We start from the raw sequence: 16815 nt of genomic DNA on the forward strand, positions 1-16815 counted from the left end.
AGAAAAATGTCTGCACAGTATTGATGATGAATGACACCTGACATGGCGGCAGTTAGGAACACAATAGAGAGGGGTGGGCCAGTTATTGTGATTTTTTCAGGAGACACTGGGCATTTGAATTTTTATGTGATATCTCTGTAGTTTTCAATGGAGACAGAAATATTTTCAATACACTGTATGGGCCAAATAAAAGTATATCTCTTGGCCGCCAGTTCATGATCCCTCCCTTAGTCCATATGTGCGATCATACATGGGCCTCAATTTTTTAAATTAATAGCCTTAAAATTCATATTTTTAGGTAGACAAAGTATTAAATGACCCGCTAAGTTGCCCTGCAAACCTAGGTTGAATTGCTGAGAGGAGAAAAGCTGTGTTTCCTGAGCTGGTAGTTAGAACAGTGTCCTTATCTTTGCATTAAGCCCTTACTGTGGAAAGGAAGACCAAAAATCTGGTGCCTGGAGAGTGTTAGAGCTTACAACCAAATCACATCATCAATGGAGCTAAGGCATGAGAGTCTGCCAGGATAAAAGTAACGTAAGGTGTGAGGTCCGGTGCTGTGAAATAGAGGGGAAAGCTACTAATATACACTTCCCATTATAATTCATACCTGGTGGATTCTGTTTCACAGAGAGGGGAGCGTGGAATCATGTATTGATTGACTGAGGCCTTGGTGTCAGGGGAATTGCGAAATAGGGCAGGGGGATTTAGTCCCAGGGGTAATGTGATGTCACACCTTGGTTCATGGCAGAACTTTCTTAATGGCCCACATGTGAGCACACAGGTTGGACCCATCTGTCTGAAAGGGGGAGTTAGCACATGTGTGGTAATCCCCATCCTTCTAAATAAACTTTGAGGAGGTGTTTAGTTCCTGCTGATAGGGAAGATTAGAATCAAGCAAGTTTTATGAATAGAAAATGATGAGCGGATGAGCCTGGAAGGAAATGGAAATGTGATGAGATTAGTAGCTGATGTATACCTCTCTGCAGGGAAAGAAAAGCTTTAAGAGATGTCAGGCTGGGAAATACTTTATTTCCTGAAGTGCGAAGAAGGGATTTGGACAAAGATGTAATATTAGCAGCCACTGCCCAAGTGAATCGGTCAAGGATCTTTCTTAAAAAGCTGCCATTTAGCAGTTGCTGGGTCTACACGTGACAAGGAAAAGATGCCTTCATTGTCCTGAGATGCAAGGTTCAAACGTGCATTTAACCAACAAATACGTACTGACCACCAACTCTGCGCTAGCACTGCTCTAGCCCTGGGAGTGGCTCACAGACTTGTGGGAATCAATGCCCTGCAGAAGACAGACCACAGGCGCACTGTCTCTGGATGGACTGTGAGCAGATTTTGTCCTGGGGCTCCCCAGTAATGTGGTGTCTCTGGGCAAGGAGAAAGATCACAAAAATGAGGAGTAGGATTCAGTGGCCTGAGGACCTAACTTCCATGGTTCCATGGTTCCATGGGTCACGGAGCCCCTCTGGTTTGTACCTTTTCAATAACAACTTTTTAGGAAAAACAAACTTTCTGAAAGGCAGTTCAGAGCAAACTCTCATTAGATTTTTCCAATCTGTTCCCCAAAGATTGGCAATCCTAGCATTTAGTGAATGGATTTTTTTTCAATTGAAGTGTAGTTGATTTACAATATTGTGTTAGTTTCAGGCATACAGCAAAGTGATTCAGTTATATATTTATATTTTTTTCAGATTCTTTTCCATTATAGGTTGTTACAAGATATTGAAGATAGTTCCCTGTGCTATACAGTAAATCCTTGTTGCTTATCTATTTTACATATAGTCATGTGTATCTGTTAATCCCATACTCCTAATTTATCTCTTTCACCCCTCCTTTCCCCTTTGGTAACCATAAGTTTGTTTTCTATGTCTATGAGTCTGTTTCTGTTTTGTGAATAAATTCATTGTATTATTTTTTTAGATTCCACATATAAGTGATATCATATGATATTTGTCTTTGACTAACTTCACTTAGTGTGATAATCTCTAGGTCCATCCATGTTGCTGCAAATGGCAACATTTCATTCTTTTTTGTGGCTGAGTAATATTCCATTTTGTATATATACACTGTATCTTCTTTATCCAAGTGAATGAATTTTCTCGTTTCCATGACTTTGTCAATGGCTTTCTCCTATTCTCTTCAGAAAACTGCTCTATTCCATCCAGATTCACCTCTTCTTAAATCTTACCTACCTACCTGCCTTCCTTATTTCCTTCCTCCCCTTCTTTCCTTCCCTACTTCACCGCATACTTTAATGTTTTCTTCCTCCTTTTCTTTTCCTTCCTCTCATCTCTTCCTCCCCTCCCTCCTTTCTTTCCTTTCATTCCTCATCCCTTCCTTTTTAAAAATTTCAGATAGAGACTCTTCCCTCATAAAACAAACCGTTCTCTAAATGTATTCAACCTAGTAAATATACATCTCCCAAAATACCTGAGAATATGTCCCTCATCTGTACCTAATAGATAGCAACATGGGATAGGGAATGCAGGGTGGGAAGGGACCACGATACCTTCCCATCCCCACATGGTTTCTTAATGCCAAATTTTAGGTCAAATAAGAGGAATTACATGTAATAAATCTAAAGGCAGATAGTTTATGGCTGGTTTTTTATTTCTTTTCCTCCTCCATGGAAAATATGAGTGATACTGGGGGTTTCAGAAAGTTTATCTTCAAGAGTGGCTCCTAGGGCTTCCCTGGTGGCACAGTGGTTGAGAGTCCACCTGCCGATGCAGGGGACACGGGTTCGTGCCCCGGTCCAGGAGGATCCCACATGCCACAGAGCGGCTGGGCCTGTGAGCCATGGCCGATGAGCCTGCGTATCCAGAGCCTGTGCTCCGCAACGGGAGAGGCCACAACAGTGAGAGGCCTGCGTACCACCAAAAAAACCAAAAAAAACAAACAAAAAAAGAGTGGCTCCTCCTTTGAAACCTACCCTCTAATTTACTGTTTGCTCATAGTTTCCTTTCTAGAAATGGCAGGAAGCACTTGTCTTCCCAGCAATGCAGGAGTCTGAACCCATAGGCACACAAGCCTGAATTCCACCCCCTGCCTTGGTATCAGCCCCTGATTATTATTTGAGAAGGTCATTCTCTGTTGCTTCACTTGTGAGGAGGAGATAAAGTTGTTTTCAACCTCTCCTCTGCTATCTTGGGTGGATTAAAGATTTAATGTTTGGGAAACATTTTGAAGATAAAAAGTAAACATGAAAAGTAAACATAACATCTACTCTAAACACATTTCTTTTATTGTTTCAAGAGTCTAGCATTTTGAAAAATACCTAAATTAAAGCCTCTGCCATATTGAAATCACACAGATATTTATATCTGGGAATTTATGAATGTATGCCTCATTTGAAACTCAAAGGGCAGCTTGAAATTGTGGAAGTAATCTCTTGGAAAGATTGAGGTTATTGCCAGTAACATGATGTTGGGTTAAGAAGCTCATTGGTCTACACCCATTTCCTCATCTGTAAAGTGAGCAGATTGAGGCAGAATGGGGTCTAAACTCTACGTACTCTTGAATTCTCTTAACGTCTAGTGACTGTGCTTTCCTGAATATAATAGAGGTAAGGAAAGAGACTTTCTCCTACCCTGAGGTTCTGCAATACATATGGCGACATGGCAGGGATAAGAAATTACTCAACAGTGGTCCTTTCATACATTTGCCTACCTGTGTGGTGACCATAAATGGAGACACCCAAGCACAGGTAAGTGGTAAAAACTGTGCTATCCACAACTGGTCCTTGGTGAAAGTGGATAGGCATCCTCACCAGAATTAACTGTCAGCGGCACCAGCATCTAAAATCCTACCCATGGAGGGAGTGTCCTTTGAATCCAGTGACCTCCAGGCATATTGTGTTAGAATATAATCAGATCCAAGAGAAGGGTGACATTATTTGTAATTTATTACAGGGCTTCCCAACCATTTTCCCTTTATGGTGCACATAGACGATGATAACATTTGTATGATACCTTTAGGTAAAGGGAAAGGCCAGCCCCAGTTAGAGATCCAGCTGTAAGAGGTCACAGGCATCTACTCAAGAGTTAGGAGGATCAAATATTGCAGCACATCTGACACTGACTTGCCTCATGTGGTTGGAAGCTCTGCCTTAGTTTAATTGGCTTTATCTTTAGATTTCTTCCTTGCACAGAATCTATTAGCCAGGTCTTTAGACTTTTGGTAATGAAACGGGGGGAGGTAAAAATAACTCTCCTTTAGGCTTTGTCTTCTGCTTTAGAAAAGTATCAGGTGCTGAAATAGCTCAGACCAATCAGGAGACTCAGAAAAAGGGCACAGAGTACTTCGGAAGAAGAAAGGGTATTGCCAGATGGGCAGAAGGTATGTGGCAGCCAAGTCGGGAGGCTGAGATATTTGGGATTTGGGGCGTGTTCAGCCTAGACCGTGGCAGATGGGTTGGTAGTAACAGCACTCTGGATGATTTCATCCTAGATGTGTGAGGCCACATCCCACCTGCGGTGTGAAGAGTGAACTGTTGATGCCTACTGTGGCCTCAGGGTACAGCTGCCAGATTGGAGCTGCCAGGGCCGACGTGCCATAGACTTGCCAGCTTTGCTCAAAGCTGAAACGATGGTGCCGAGGCCAATGAAAGGGCATGTTCCAACCATGTTCACAGGAAGGGGTTGGGACGAGCATTTAGATGAGAGAGAGCATGGGGTGGTGGTTAGGGGCACAGACCCTGGCCCAGGTTGAATCCACTTTACTTTCTAAGCCTCTTTTTTTTTTCTTTTTCTTTGATGTGGACCATTTTTAAAGTCTTTATTGAATTTGTTACAATGTTGCTTCTGTTTTATATTTTATCATTTTGGCTGCGAGGCATGTGGGATCTTAGCTTCCCGACCAGGGACCGAACCCGCACCCCCTGCATTGGAAGGCGAAGTCTTAACCACTGGACCTCCAGGGAAGTCCCACTAAACCTCTTTCTGATCTGCCATGTGGGGATAATTATCCCACCTTCCCCCTGGGACTGATATAAGGATAAATGAGTTAATATTTATTAAGGACTTAGAAGAGTATGTGCACAGAGTAAACACTAAGTGCCTGATGAGTAAGAGATAACAGAAATGGCCACTGGGGACCACTCAGTTTCACCCTCCCTCCTCCCACTGCCTTTATCAGGGCGAAGGGCGTGGCGAATTCTGTAAGAGGGAGCTGAAGGTGTAGACGTGTAACAAAATAGTAAGAGAAGGTGTAGCTGCACTAAATAAGTCTTGGAGAGCTGAAAGAAGTTGTAGCCACAACCCATGACCTGGTGGCAGTCTTTCAGCAATTGAGAACAGGAAGGGTGCCACAAGGCAGGAGACGAAGATGATCGCAATTATCAAAGGAGGGAAAAGCTTGACTCTAGAAGCACAGCTACGAGCTTGATGCTGATCCAAAGCCACACTTGGGGAGGGAATTTTAAACAGATGGTTAACAGATGCTTCTACACGGGATGGGCTGCTCAGGATAGGGAAAAGAGCAGGAGCTGGGACGCCAAGCTGACTGGGGTGCAAACCCACGTCCCGTCACTTACTGGCTGAATGGCCTTGCAAAAGTTACATCGCTTCTGGGTCTTATTGTCCCCAGCTGTAGAATAGAAATGGCAGCGTCTCCAGGGTTCCTGTGAAAAATCGTGCTAATGTAAACGATCACACAGAGGACTGAGCAAAGCAGACATGCAGTCAGTGATATCCGTGTAACCAAAGAGGCAGCGGAACACAAGGTTTAGAAGAGAGATCGTGGCAAACTTTTCTGTAAAGAACCAAATAACAAATATTTTAGGCTCTGTGGCCCATACAATCTCTACTTCAAGTACTCAACTACACCTTTAAAGCAGGAAAACAGTCATAGAAAACATGTTCATAGATGGTATGAATGGGTGTGGCTGCAACCCAATAAAACTTTATTTACAACAACAAGTGTCCAGATAGATTTGGCCTGTAGTGTGCTGATCCGTGGTTTAAAATCAAGCAGCTAGGAATAAATCAAGGCCTTGCCACGATGGGCAGTGTGACCTTGGACAAGTCCATAAATTGAGTTGCTTTGTCTATCAAATGGCTTGTAATAGTAGTACCTATCTCATGAGATTGTTTGAACTTTGCAGTACGCGGGCCTCTCACTGCCGCGGCCTCTCCTGTTACGGAGCACAGGCTCCGGGCGCGCAGGCTCAGTGGCCATGGCTCACGGGCCCAGCCGCTCCGCGGCATGTGGGATCTTCCCGGACTGGGGCACGAACCCGCGTCCCCTGCATCGGCAGGCAGACTCTCAACCACTGCGCCACCAGGGAAGCCCCCTAGTAAGCTTTTGACACCTGCTTCCTGTCATCGTTAGGATTATCCCAGTAACCTAGGATAGGGAGCCAAAACCTCCAGTAAGATGAAACTGAATAGGAATGAATGTAAAATCCTGTACTTTGGCCTTCAGAAGGAAACCACACACTTATAGTTTAGTGCTTCTCGTAAGAAAAAGACCTAAATGGTTTAATTCAATCATGTCACAGAGCTGTGTGACAGGACTGCCACTCAATATAAGTAGAGTCATGAGCTGAATAAATGGACTTGAGATTGTCTCTAAGACTACAGCAATTTACACAAGTCTGAGTAAGGTTGATATACTATTGTTTTGTCCTGACCATCGTATTTTAAGAAGGAAGCTGGTATATAAGAAAACATCCTGACAGAGGCAACCAGTATAATGAATAGCAATTCATTATACATAATGAATGACCTGAGAGAACATTACATGAATTAGAATTTTTTCAGTCTGGGGTGTGGATTCTCAAATATCCTTAAGGATTTATGAGTATGGTAGTTTTAAAATATAGCTCCCAAATTACTTGACCCTCTTCTCATCTAGAGGTGGGGTTTATGACCCCACCTCTTGAATCTGGACTCGGGGACTGCTGGCCAACGGGATATGGATCAGGTGATGCTGTGCCAATGTCTGGTTCAAGCCTTAAGAAACTGACACCTGCCACTTCCTGTCCTTCAGGGCTTTTGCTCAGAACCCAGCCACCATGCTGTGAGGAAGCACAGGCCACACAAAGAGGCTACTTGTAGATATTGGGCCCGTTGACCTCAGCCCCAGCTGAGGTCCCAGCCAGTGGCCACCATCAACCAAAAGACTTGTTTGATGACCACAGGCCCAGATACCTAGGACTTGAATTGCATGAAAGATTCCACACAAGAACTGCTCCATTCAACCCCTAGAACAAGGAGAGTTAATAAAAAGATTATGGTTATCTTAAGCCACCTAATTTGGGGTTACTCAGCAGTAGATACCTGGGACAATGTGGGAGAGGAATTTGAGTTTTGTAACTTTGTAGAGTTACAAAGAGTAAAAGTAGTCTATAGGAAGCTACAGTCACTCTAGGCTAAGAATAGGTAGATAGAAACAGGTTCAATAAGAAGAAGAACTTTGGGAAGATTGAACCTATCAAACAACAAGTGGACTGCTTCATAAGGGATTAGTTCTTCTTATTGAAAATATCTAAATTAAGGCCAGATGATTGCAGGTCAGGAACATTGCAGAGGATTTGGGGCATGGGGGAGGGGTGAATTTGATAGGAATCCATGCTCGCTGGTTGGTTGGTTGGTTGGTTGGTTGATGTCCCAATTTGCCTAGAAAAGAGTTTTGTACCAAGAAGGCACTGGATGAATATTTTATTAATTCATTTAACAAATATTTATTGAATGCTTATTACATCCACTGTTGTAGATGCTCAGGAAATATCTGTGAACAAAAGAGATGAAAATCCATGCATATACGGAGCTCATATTCTTAAAGAGGGAGGCATGCAATAAACAAGCTTATATGTGAAGTGTATATAATATATCAGATGATATAAAGTGTCAAAGGCAAATATAAAGTGGAGCAGGGGGGGAGATATGTAATTCCTGAAGAGAGGTTTATCATTTTAAATATAGGGGAATTCCCTGGCAGTCCAGTGGTTAGTGGCCTGGAAATAGCCATTTTTGGTAAATTAAGGGCTGAAGAGAATGACAGAATTGAACTCTTCATCTTAGAAATATTGAATATATTCTCAGACACTCTTGTAATGGGGACAAGGCAGTGGACGAAACACAAGGTCTCGGCTCTCAGGCAGCTTATGTACTTATATTCTACTACATGGAGAGGTAAAACTAAAATAAATACATCAGGCAGTTTCAATGATTGAGAAACATGGCCTTCCAACAGCTGCCATAACTCCAGAATTCTCAACGTTCACGCATTTTTGGTCCTATAAAGCTCTTGCATCTTCCATGGATAGACTTAACAACAGGTTCCTCTTTGTAATTTTGTCATCATAATGCATTGGGCCATGCTGATTGCCTTCTGGCTCTGCCTGGTATTCACAGACCACAAGGGTATCATAGAAAATTGAAACGGGCTGTGCTGTCCTTTCAGGGGTACTGTGTTATTTCTGGTTCCTTTTGTTAGCTGTAAATAACTAAAGAAATTAATCTTTCAGAACTTTGATTAATTGCCAAGCCACTGACTATTGATCAATGATGAGAACAGAAAATCTAGGTTAGGGTGGCAGAGTGAGAGGACACATGGATAGTTTCTAAACAATGGCTAATTCCTTGCATCATTAATGAAAAATGATGCAGAGGAGGAGATAATGGGGATTCATCTCAGTTTGGCTTAGGTCTCCAGTGCTATTCCTCCTTCCATATAGGCTAATTCCACGTGACGGGCTGAGGTCTAGGGTAGCATGAAGTGTGAAGTCTGAGGAGCTGACGGAATTGTCAACAATTAATATTCCAGGTACCAACATGGCTGGAGACATGAGTGGGTCTAGAGGAGTGATAACGGACCTTAAGACTTTGAGTTAGTTCAGTTCAGCAAACGTTTATCAAGAGTACACTAGTTTCCAGTAAAGAGATGAAGAAAACAAGGTTCCTACCTTCGAGTGGCTCACAGTGTCCTGAAGGAGCCAACACACAAATAGATCATTGGAGTAAACTGTAGACAAGTGTCCACAGTGGCAAGCACAGTTTTGGAAGTAGCTAGAAATCGTTATGAGTAATCATGGGATCGGCAATGTCCTCAGTGACACAAGATGGGTATGAATCCTAGAGTGCACAGTTAAAATTGTGCCTACCTCTACCTGACCCCCATTCAGAGAATCATAAAGCACTTGAGAGATCTTACGTTATCAGTCTCTTCATTTCCTACAGGTAAAGAAGCAGAGACCCTTTACTGTCTGAATGTTCTCTCCATTTATTATAATAGGGAAGAGTTTGGGGTAGATTAATTCTCAGTTTCACTCAACAACATGTATTTGGCACTTAGAACTGTCCCAGGTGTCAGAACAGAGCAAGGAATGAGATGGTACCTGACCTCAAGTTGCTCATGGTCTGGAAGGATTGAGCGCAGACCAACAAGCAAACAGACACATAAAATTGTAAGATGATAATTAGCGTCCTGGAACTATGCACATAGTGGAGTGGAAACAAGGTGAGGGCGTCTACAGCAGTCTGCAGGAGGCAGGAATGGCTTCGCAGAAGGAGTGTTTGAATTCAAGCTTCTGGAATGAGTCAGGCGTATTCCCAAAAGAAGGACTTCTATGGAAACAAACAGCTATGCAGAGGAATGGACGTGTAAGAGCATGGCATACTCAGGACCCCCCAGGCTCACCGTGTAGCTGAGCATGGAGGGTGGAAAGGGGCAGGTGGCACATGTTGAGAATCAAGGCAGGCCAGATCCTCAGCCTCAAGGAGCCCCTGAAAAAATGCTATGCAGGTCAGTGACATGATCAGATTTTTGAGGAAGAAATAACGCCTTACAACAAAGGTGAAGGCTAGAGGCAGGGAGACCAGGAGGCCCCTGTGGGAGTCCAAGCAAGATGCAAATGAGGCCTGTCCCAGGGCAGTATGGCAGAAGAGATTGGCGTGAGGGGTGCACGTGAGAGATGCCTGCTGGCCTTCACATTTGCTTGGATGTGGATAGTTAGAACAGGGACACTAGATGGATGTCCAGGATCCTGGTGCAGACCAGTGTGTGAGTGAATGTGTGTGGGGGGGGTGGTCATCACTGAGACGACACAAATGGAAGAAGGAGGAGGTTTGAGGATAATGATTTGTCTGTGACTTTTGGTTGGGGTGCATGTGAGAGGTCCACAGAGAAGATTCCTGGGAAATAGTTGAACGCATTGGCTTGGAGGTAGGGAACGTGGTTTAGACACAAGAGTGCATATCGGGGAATGATCAGCAAACAGGTGGTGGTTAAAGCCTTGGGTAAGGAAACGGAGGCATTATGGGTGGAGAGGCAGCTTGGGGTGACTTCATAAAGGGCCTTGAATGATCTACGAAGGCTTTACAAGGTGAGACAGCTTTGGCTAAAGATCTTGTCCAAATAGGACCTGAGTTAGAGTCTAATTTATTAAATAAGTAAACATGGAGCACGGCTTGACACAAAGGTGAGAGCAGTGAACAAAAAGGCAAAATCTGTTTTTGCCCTTATGCAGCCTATCAGCTTGGTGGAGAGCCATGTATTTAATTAACTTCCACAACCGTAAGTGTTGCAAAAGAAAACTATAGGGTGAATTAAGAGTACATAATTCAGGAGGTGGAGAAAGTGGGGGGCCGTCACTTGGTCTGTGAGGCCAAGGAGGCGTCTCTGAGGAAATGGCATTTCAGCTAGATCCAAAGGATGAGTAGGCAAGATCCAGTGAAGGGAGGGGGAGAGGACGGCATGTGCAAATGCCCTGAGATGGAAGACACTGTGTTGGAGCACCTGAAGGATGCCCACGTGGCCTGGGGGAGCATGAGAGCTGGTGCCCAGGGTGAGGCGGTGATGTAGGTGTACCTGCTTCCCATCTCATGCGTGGGGGCTGCTTCATGAGCCTCTGCAGCTGCCATCCTTCGCTGCCTATAAGCAGAGACCTCGAGGACCTGGGTTTTTCAATCCAGGTCAACCCTGAAAGCAAGCATCTTTATAGCAGCAGAAGCCTCAGGTGAGCAGTGAACTGCAGCCAGGAGGGCCTCTCTGTTCCTTGGCAGCCACCTGGCCCTGAGGCAGCCCCAGAGCTCCACCTCGGAGCTCACTGCAGGGAGTTTGTTGACAAGCAATGAGGAGGTGATTTTGTGCACGGTAAAGACAGCGAGAGTTGTCTGGAAAAGGAGCCGTTCAAGCAGTAAAGAGAGGCAGAGGAGTTGAGCAGCCAAGAAATCAACATGTTTTGGTCAACACAGCTCACCTGGGAGTATAACATTTTAGTTCAGCAGCAGCAGTAAAACATGCCTCTCCAGAAATCACCATGTCCAAGAATTAGCTCAAGAGTCAAAATCCAGCCTTGGCACCTAATGACCTGACGTGTTTCTTTTGTAAAACATAACAAACCAATTGGGAAAATAACCTTGGAAGGAAACTGGATGGATTTTTCTTTTTTTTACACAGAAGGTTCTTATTAGTTATCTATTTCATACATATTAGTGTATATATGTCAATCCCAATCTCCCAGTTCATCCCCCCCACACACACACTTTCCCCCCTTGGTGTCCATGCGTTTGTTCTCTACATCTGTGTCTCTATTTCTGCCCTGAAAACCGGTTCGTCTGTAACCATTTTTCTAGATTCCACATATATGCGTTAATATACGATATTTGTTTTTCTCTTTCTGACTTACTTCACTCTGTATGACAGTCTGGGTCCATCCTCGTCTCTACAAATGACCCAATTTCATTCTTTTTTATGGTTGAGTAATGTTCCGTTTTATTTATGTACCACATCTTTTTTATCCATTTGTCTGTCGATGGACACGTAGGTTGCTTCCATGACCTGGCTATTGTAAATAGTGCTGAAATGAACACTGGGGTGCATGTGTCTTTTTTTTTTTTTTTTTCCTGTACACAGGCCTCTCACTGTCGTGGCCTCTCCCATTGCGGAGCACAGGCTCCGGACGCAAGGCTCAGTGGCCACGGCTCACGGGCCCAGCCGCTCTGCGGCATGTGGAATCTTACCGGACCGGGACACGAACCCGTGTCCCCTGCATCAGCAGGCAGACTCTCAACCACTGTGCCACCAGGGAAGCACGCATGTGTCTTTTTGAACTATGGTTTTCTCAGGGTATATGCCCAGTAGTGGGATTGCTGGTTCATATGATAATTCTATTTTTAGTTTTTTAAGGAACCTCCATACTGTTCTCCATAGTGGCTGTATCAAGAGGGGTGCAAGAGGGTTCCCTTTTCTCCACACCCTCTCCAGCATTTGTTGTTTGTAGATTTTCTTATGATGCCCATTCTAACCCCGTGTGAGGTGATACCTCATGGTAGTTTTGATTTGCATTTCTCTAATAATTAATGATGTTGAACAGCTTTTCATGTGCTTCTTGGCCATCTGTATGTCTTCTTTGGAGAAATGTCTGTTTAGGTCTTCTGCCCATTTTTTGATTGGGTTATTTGTTTTTTAATATTGAGCTGCATGAGCTGTTTATATATTTTGGAGATTAATCCTTTGTCCGTTGATTTGTTTGCAAATAATTTCTCCCATTCTGAGGGTTGTCTTTACATCTCATTTATAGTTTCCTTTGCTGTGCAAAAGCTTTTAAGTTTCATTAGGTCCCATTTGTTTATTTTTGTTTTTATTTCCATTACTATAGAAGGTGGGTCAAAAAAGGTCTTGCTGTGATTTATGTCAAAGAGTGTTCTTCCTATGTTTTCCTCTAAGAGTTCTGTAGTGTCCAGTCTTACGTTTAGTCTTTAATCCATTGTGAGTTTATTTTTGTATATGGTGTTAGGGAGTTCTAATTTCATTCTTTTACATGTAGCTGTCCAGTTTTCCCAGCACTACTTATTGAAGAGACTGTCTTCTCTCCACTGTGTATCCTTGCCTCCTTTGTCATAGATTAGTTGACCATAGGTGTGTGGGTTTATCTCTGGGCTTTCTCTCCTGTTCCATTGATCTATATTTCTGTTTTTTGTGCCAGTATCATATTGTCTTGATTACTGTAGCTTTGTAGTATAGTCTAAAGTCAGAGAGTCTGATTCCTCCAGCTCTGTTTTTTTTCCCCTCAAGATTGTTTTGGCTATTCGGGGTCTTTCGTGTCTCCATACACATTTTAGGACTTTTTGTTCTAGTTCTGTAAAAAATACCATTGGTAATTTGATAGGGATTGCACTGAATCTGTAGATTGCTTTGGGTGGTGTAGTCATTTTCACAATATTGATTCTTCTAATCCAAGAACATGGTTTATCTCTCCATCTGTTTGTGTCATCTTTGATTTCTTTCATCAGTGTCTTAATAGTTTTCTGAATACAGGTCTTTTACCTCCTTAGGTAGCTTTATTCCTAGGTATTTAATTTTTTTTGTTGAAGTGGTGAATGGGATTGTTTCCTTAATTTTTTCTTCTGATCTTTCGTTGTTAGTGTATAGGAATGCAAGAGATTTCTGTGCATTAATTTTGTATCCTGCGGCTTTACCAAATTCATTGATTACCTCTGGTAGTTTTCTGGTGGCATCTTTAGGATTCTCTGTGTATAGTATCAGGTCATCTGCAAACAGTGACAGTTTTACTTCTTTTCCAATTTGTGTTCCTTTTATTTCTTTTTCTTCTCTGATTGCCATGGTTAAGACTTCCAAAACTATGTTGAATAATAGTGGCGAGAGTGGACATCCTTGTCTTGTTCCTGATCTTAGAGGCAATGCTTTCAGTTTTTCACCATTGAGAATGATGGTTGCTTTGAGTTTGTCATATATGGCCTTTATTATGTTGAGGTAGGTTCCCTCTATGCCCACTTTCTGGAGAGTTTTTATCATAAATCGGTGTTGAATTTTGTCAATAGCTTTTTCTGCATCTATTGAGATGATCATATGGGTTTTATTCTTCAGTTTGTTAATATGGTGTATCACACTGATTGATTTGCATATATTGAAGAATCCTTGCATCCCTGGGATAAATCCCACTTGATCATGGTGTATGATCCTTCAATGTGTTGTTGGATTCTGTTTGCTAGTATTTTGTTGAGCATTTTTGCATCTATATTCATCAGTGAGATTGGTCTGTAATTTTATTTTTTTGTAGTATCTTTGTCTGGTTTTGGTATCAGGGTGATGGATTTTTAAAAGAAAGCAAGAACTCCTACGAAAATTTATCTGAAGTCTATTAAATCCATTCTCCTAAGCTGCTTGTAAGAGAAACCTAACTAGATTGCAGTTCCATTTTCTAAAAAGCCATAAATTTGTTTTTCTACATTTTGGGCCTTTTTTCCCCCTCATTCTTCCTGTCAGGTTGCTTCATTAGGTGGAAAACTGGATGACCAGAGGCTGTAATTTACTGTTGTTTTTCTCCTATTGATGCTGAATGCATCTTTATGTTCCTTCCAGCCTCCAAATATGTATTTTGAGGTAATAAGCTGTCTTATTCAAGGTAATGATTTAAAGATTGAGTAGAGGTTCCTCTAGGTTTTGTGGTTAAACACGATATCAAGAATTGCCAAAAGTTCAATACCTGACTTTAGGCTTAATAACAATGAGACCTCAAGCCTCTGTTTTCTCACCTGCAAAATGCGAGTAAACAAAACTGCCCCACTTACTGAGGAGAGTGTTTTTGGAAAATGAATGAGATAGTACATGGAAGAGTGCTTATATGGCCCCATCTGCATATTAAGTATTAATATGATAATAATTATCATCACTATGACCAAGAAGAAGATTATCCACACTAAGACTCAAAGACATTTTACATCTGCCATGCAAATTCCTTATCTACATATTCTTCTTTTCTCTCTTCTGTCAATTTTCACAGACACGCATAAGAATAGCATCTCAGATATGGAAAGGGGTTGTCCATCCCCCCCACTTCCCACAGAGGAAAAAAATTATTTTGTGACTGTTAAAAACATATTTTAACTGTCAAAGGTGCTTACAACCAGCCATCAAAATTGTGAAGTATACATCAGAGTTTTCCTTTTGTTCGGTGACAATGTAAAAATCACAAATTTTACAGGAAGATGGAAAAGAAAGAAAGGAACATGAATACTGAAGGAATTCGAATGCTGATAGCAGTTCCCAAGAATTAGATGAAATACCCATGGGTTAACATATAATAAAGGTTATATTGTTTTTTGTGTCTGTTGAGGGGAGCATATTTTAAGTCTACTGCAGCTATATAACCTGACACATTTCATAAAGTCAATCCTATTTCTTCTCCCTCTCCACTCCACACCACAATAAGAGCCTTGCCTCCTTCCTGCCCTTTCAGCAATGATTACCATGACTGGATTTACGGCCTTCCCTGCTTTTATGGATGAACTATGAAGAGTTATGCATTTGACATGAGCTACAGGAATAAGAGAAGTTGAGATGCGCTAAGGCACAGAATAGACCTTTCATGGGGTGGCAGGGGAAAGAGTGGCGAAAAACGTTTTTCTCTTTTCTAATTGTAAAATGCTTTCTCTTTCAAAACTCAGGTGACTGTGACAGATGGTGGTTTCTCTCCAAAACAGTCAACCATTTGGGTGGTGGTTCAGGTTTTGGATGAAAATGACAACAAGCCCCAGTTCCCAGAGAAGGTCTACCAGATCAAGCTGCCAGAACGTGACCGGAAGAAGAGGGGAGAACCCATTTATAGGGCTTTTGCATTTGATAGAGATGAGGGCCCCAACGCAGAAATTTCCTACAGTATCGTGGATGGGAATGATGATGGAAAGTTCTTCATTGACCCTAAGACTGGCATGGTTTCTTCCAGAAAGCAATTTACAGCAGGGAGTTATGACATTCTAACGGTAAGATTTTTCTGAACCTCAATAACATTAATGCGGGGGAGGAAGTTATTTTCTTAGTCATGTATATTTTTTAAGCAAAAAATCTCTGGGGTAAAAAGTGCAGCCACACAACAGTGGAAGGCTACTTTCTGTTTCAGTGATATTCTTAGTGAGGCCATTTCCTTTGGTTGTGTCCTATCAGCCAAACTCCCTATTCCCAGTACACACCCTGCTCCATCATTTACTCAATTACACTTCCTGTGGCCCCAGATCACTTCAAGGTACTGAGCATAGATGTAAACTGAGGGGAGGGGAACAGCAGAGTGACATAACCTTCCCACCACTCATTATGTCCTGAAAATCTCCCAAAGAAAACAACTCTTGTAATTGTTGACAATGGGTTAGAACATGAATTTAGCTGTATAAATTGTGAGACACAAATCATAGCTAGGCTCATTCTGTAAAAAGTGAAAAAACTTAAGTAAAAACTGACTAAATTTTTCATTGTTAGAAACTTAAAAATTAAACCAAACAAGAGCACCATCTCAAATAGAGGCTTAAACTCCCATATCTAAGGTGCCAGCCTGCACTCCCCACCCCTAACCACTTTAGACTTGTAATGCCTATGCCCAAAGGGGGACTGCTTAGCCTCACAGGTGATGGACACTTCCCAGGGTCTCAACAACTGTCAAGAGTTAGCACCATCTTCCATCCTTCTCTTAGTCTTCAGCCTTGTCCACTGTGAATGGTCAATCCTTTATTATTTTAAAGGGTAGTCAGAGTGCATTTATTTATCTTTGTACTCCTATGGTCTGGACTTGGATTCCTTTCCCTGCTCAGTAATGTATCCAGAAGAGTGGGCAGAGAAAAGAAAATAATGATAATAATAAAAAACAGCCCTGTTTCTACCATTAGCAGCTCTCATGTAATATGTGCTGTTGCAGTTGTGTGAGACTTGCCAATGGGAATCTTTGAGGACTGGATGGATTGCAGTGGATACTGTTGGTACCCTGTCCAGATCCCCATTATCAGGCTGGTGCAGACATCCCCCAACTGTTGTGAGTGTTGGCTGCTAAGGGCTCACAGCTGCCCCCTTCTC

At 42.4% G+C, this 16815-nt stretch overlaps 1 protein-coding gene across 1 annotated transcript in view; it reads left to right on the plus strand.

The window, feature by feature from the left end:
- The window catches only part of FAT3 (FAT atypical cadherin 3), a 696814-nt gene that overhangs the window by 533207 nt on the left and 146792 nt on the right, over positions 1-16815 (plus strand). The window contains exon 5 of the mRNA XM_060157887.1: positions 15423-15737. Within this exon, the coding sequence (XP_060013870.1) occupies positions 15423-15737 (315 nt within the window). The remainder of the gene's footprint in view (positions 1-15422; positions 15738-16815) is intronic.

Source organism: Lagenorhynchus albirostris, chromosome 9, assembly GCF_949774975.1.
Source record: "Lagenorhynchus albirostris chromosome 9, mLagAlb1.1, whole genome shotgun sequence".
In the NCBI taxonomy this organism is placed as follows: domain Eukaryota; kingdom Metazoa; phylum Chordata; class Mammalia; order Artiodactyla; family Delphinidae; genus Lagenorhynchus; species Lagenorhynchus albirostris.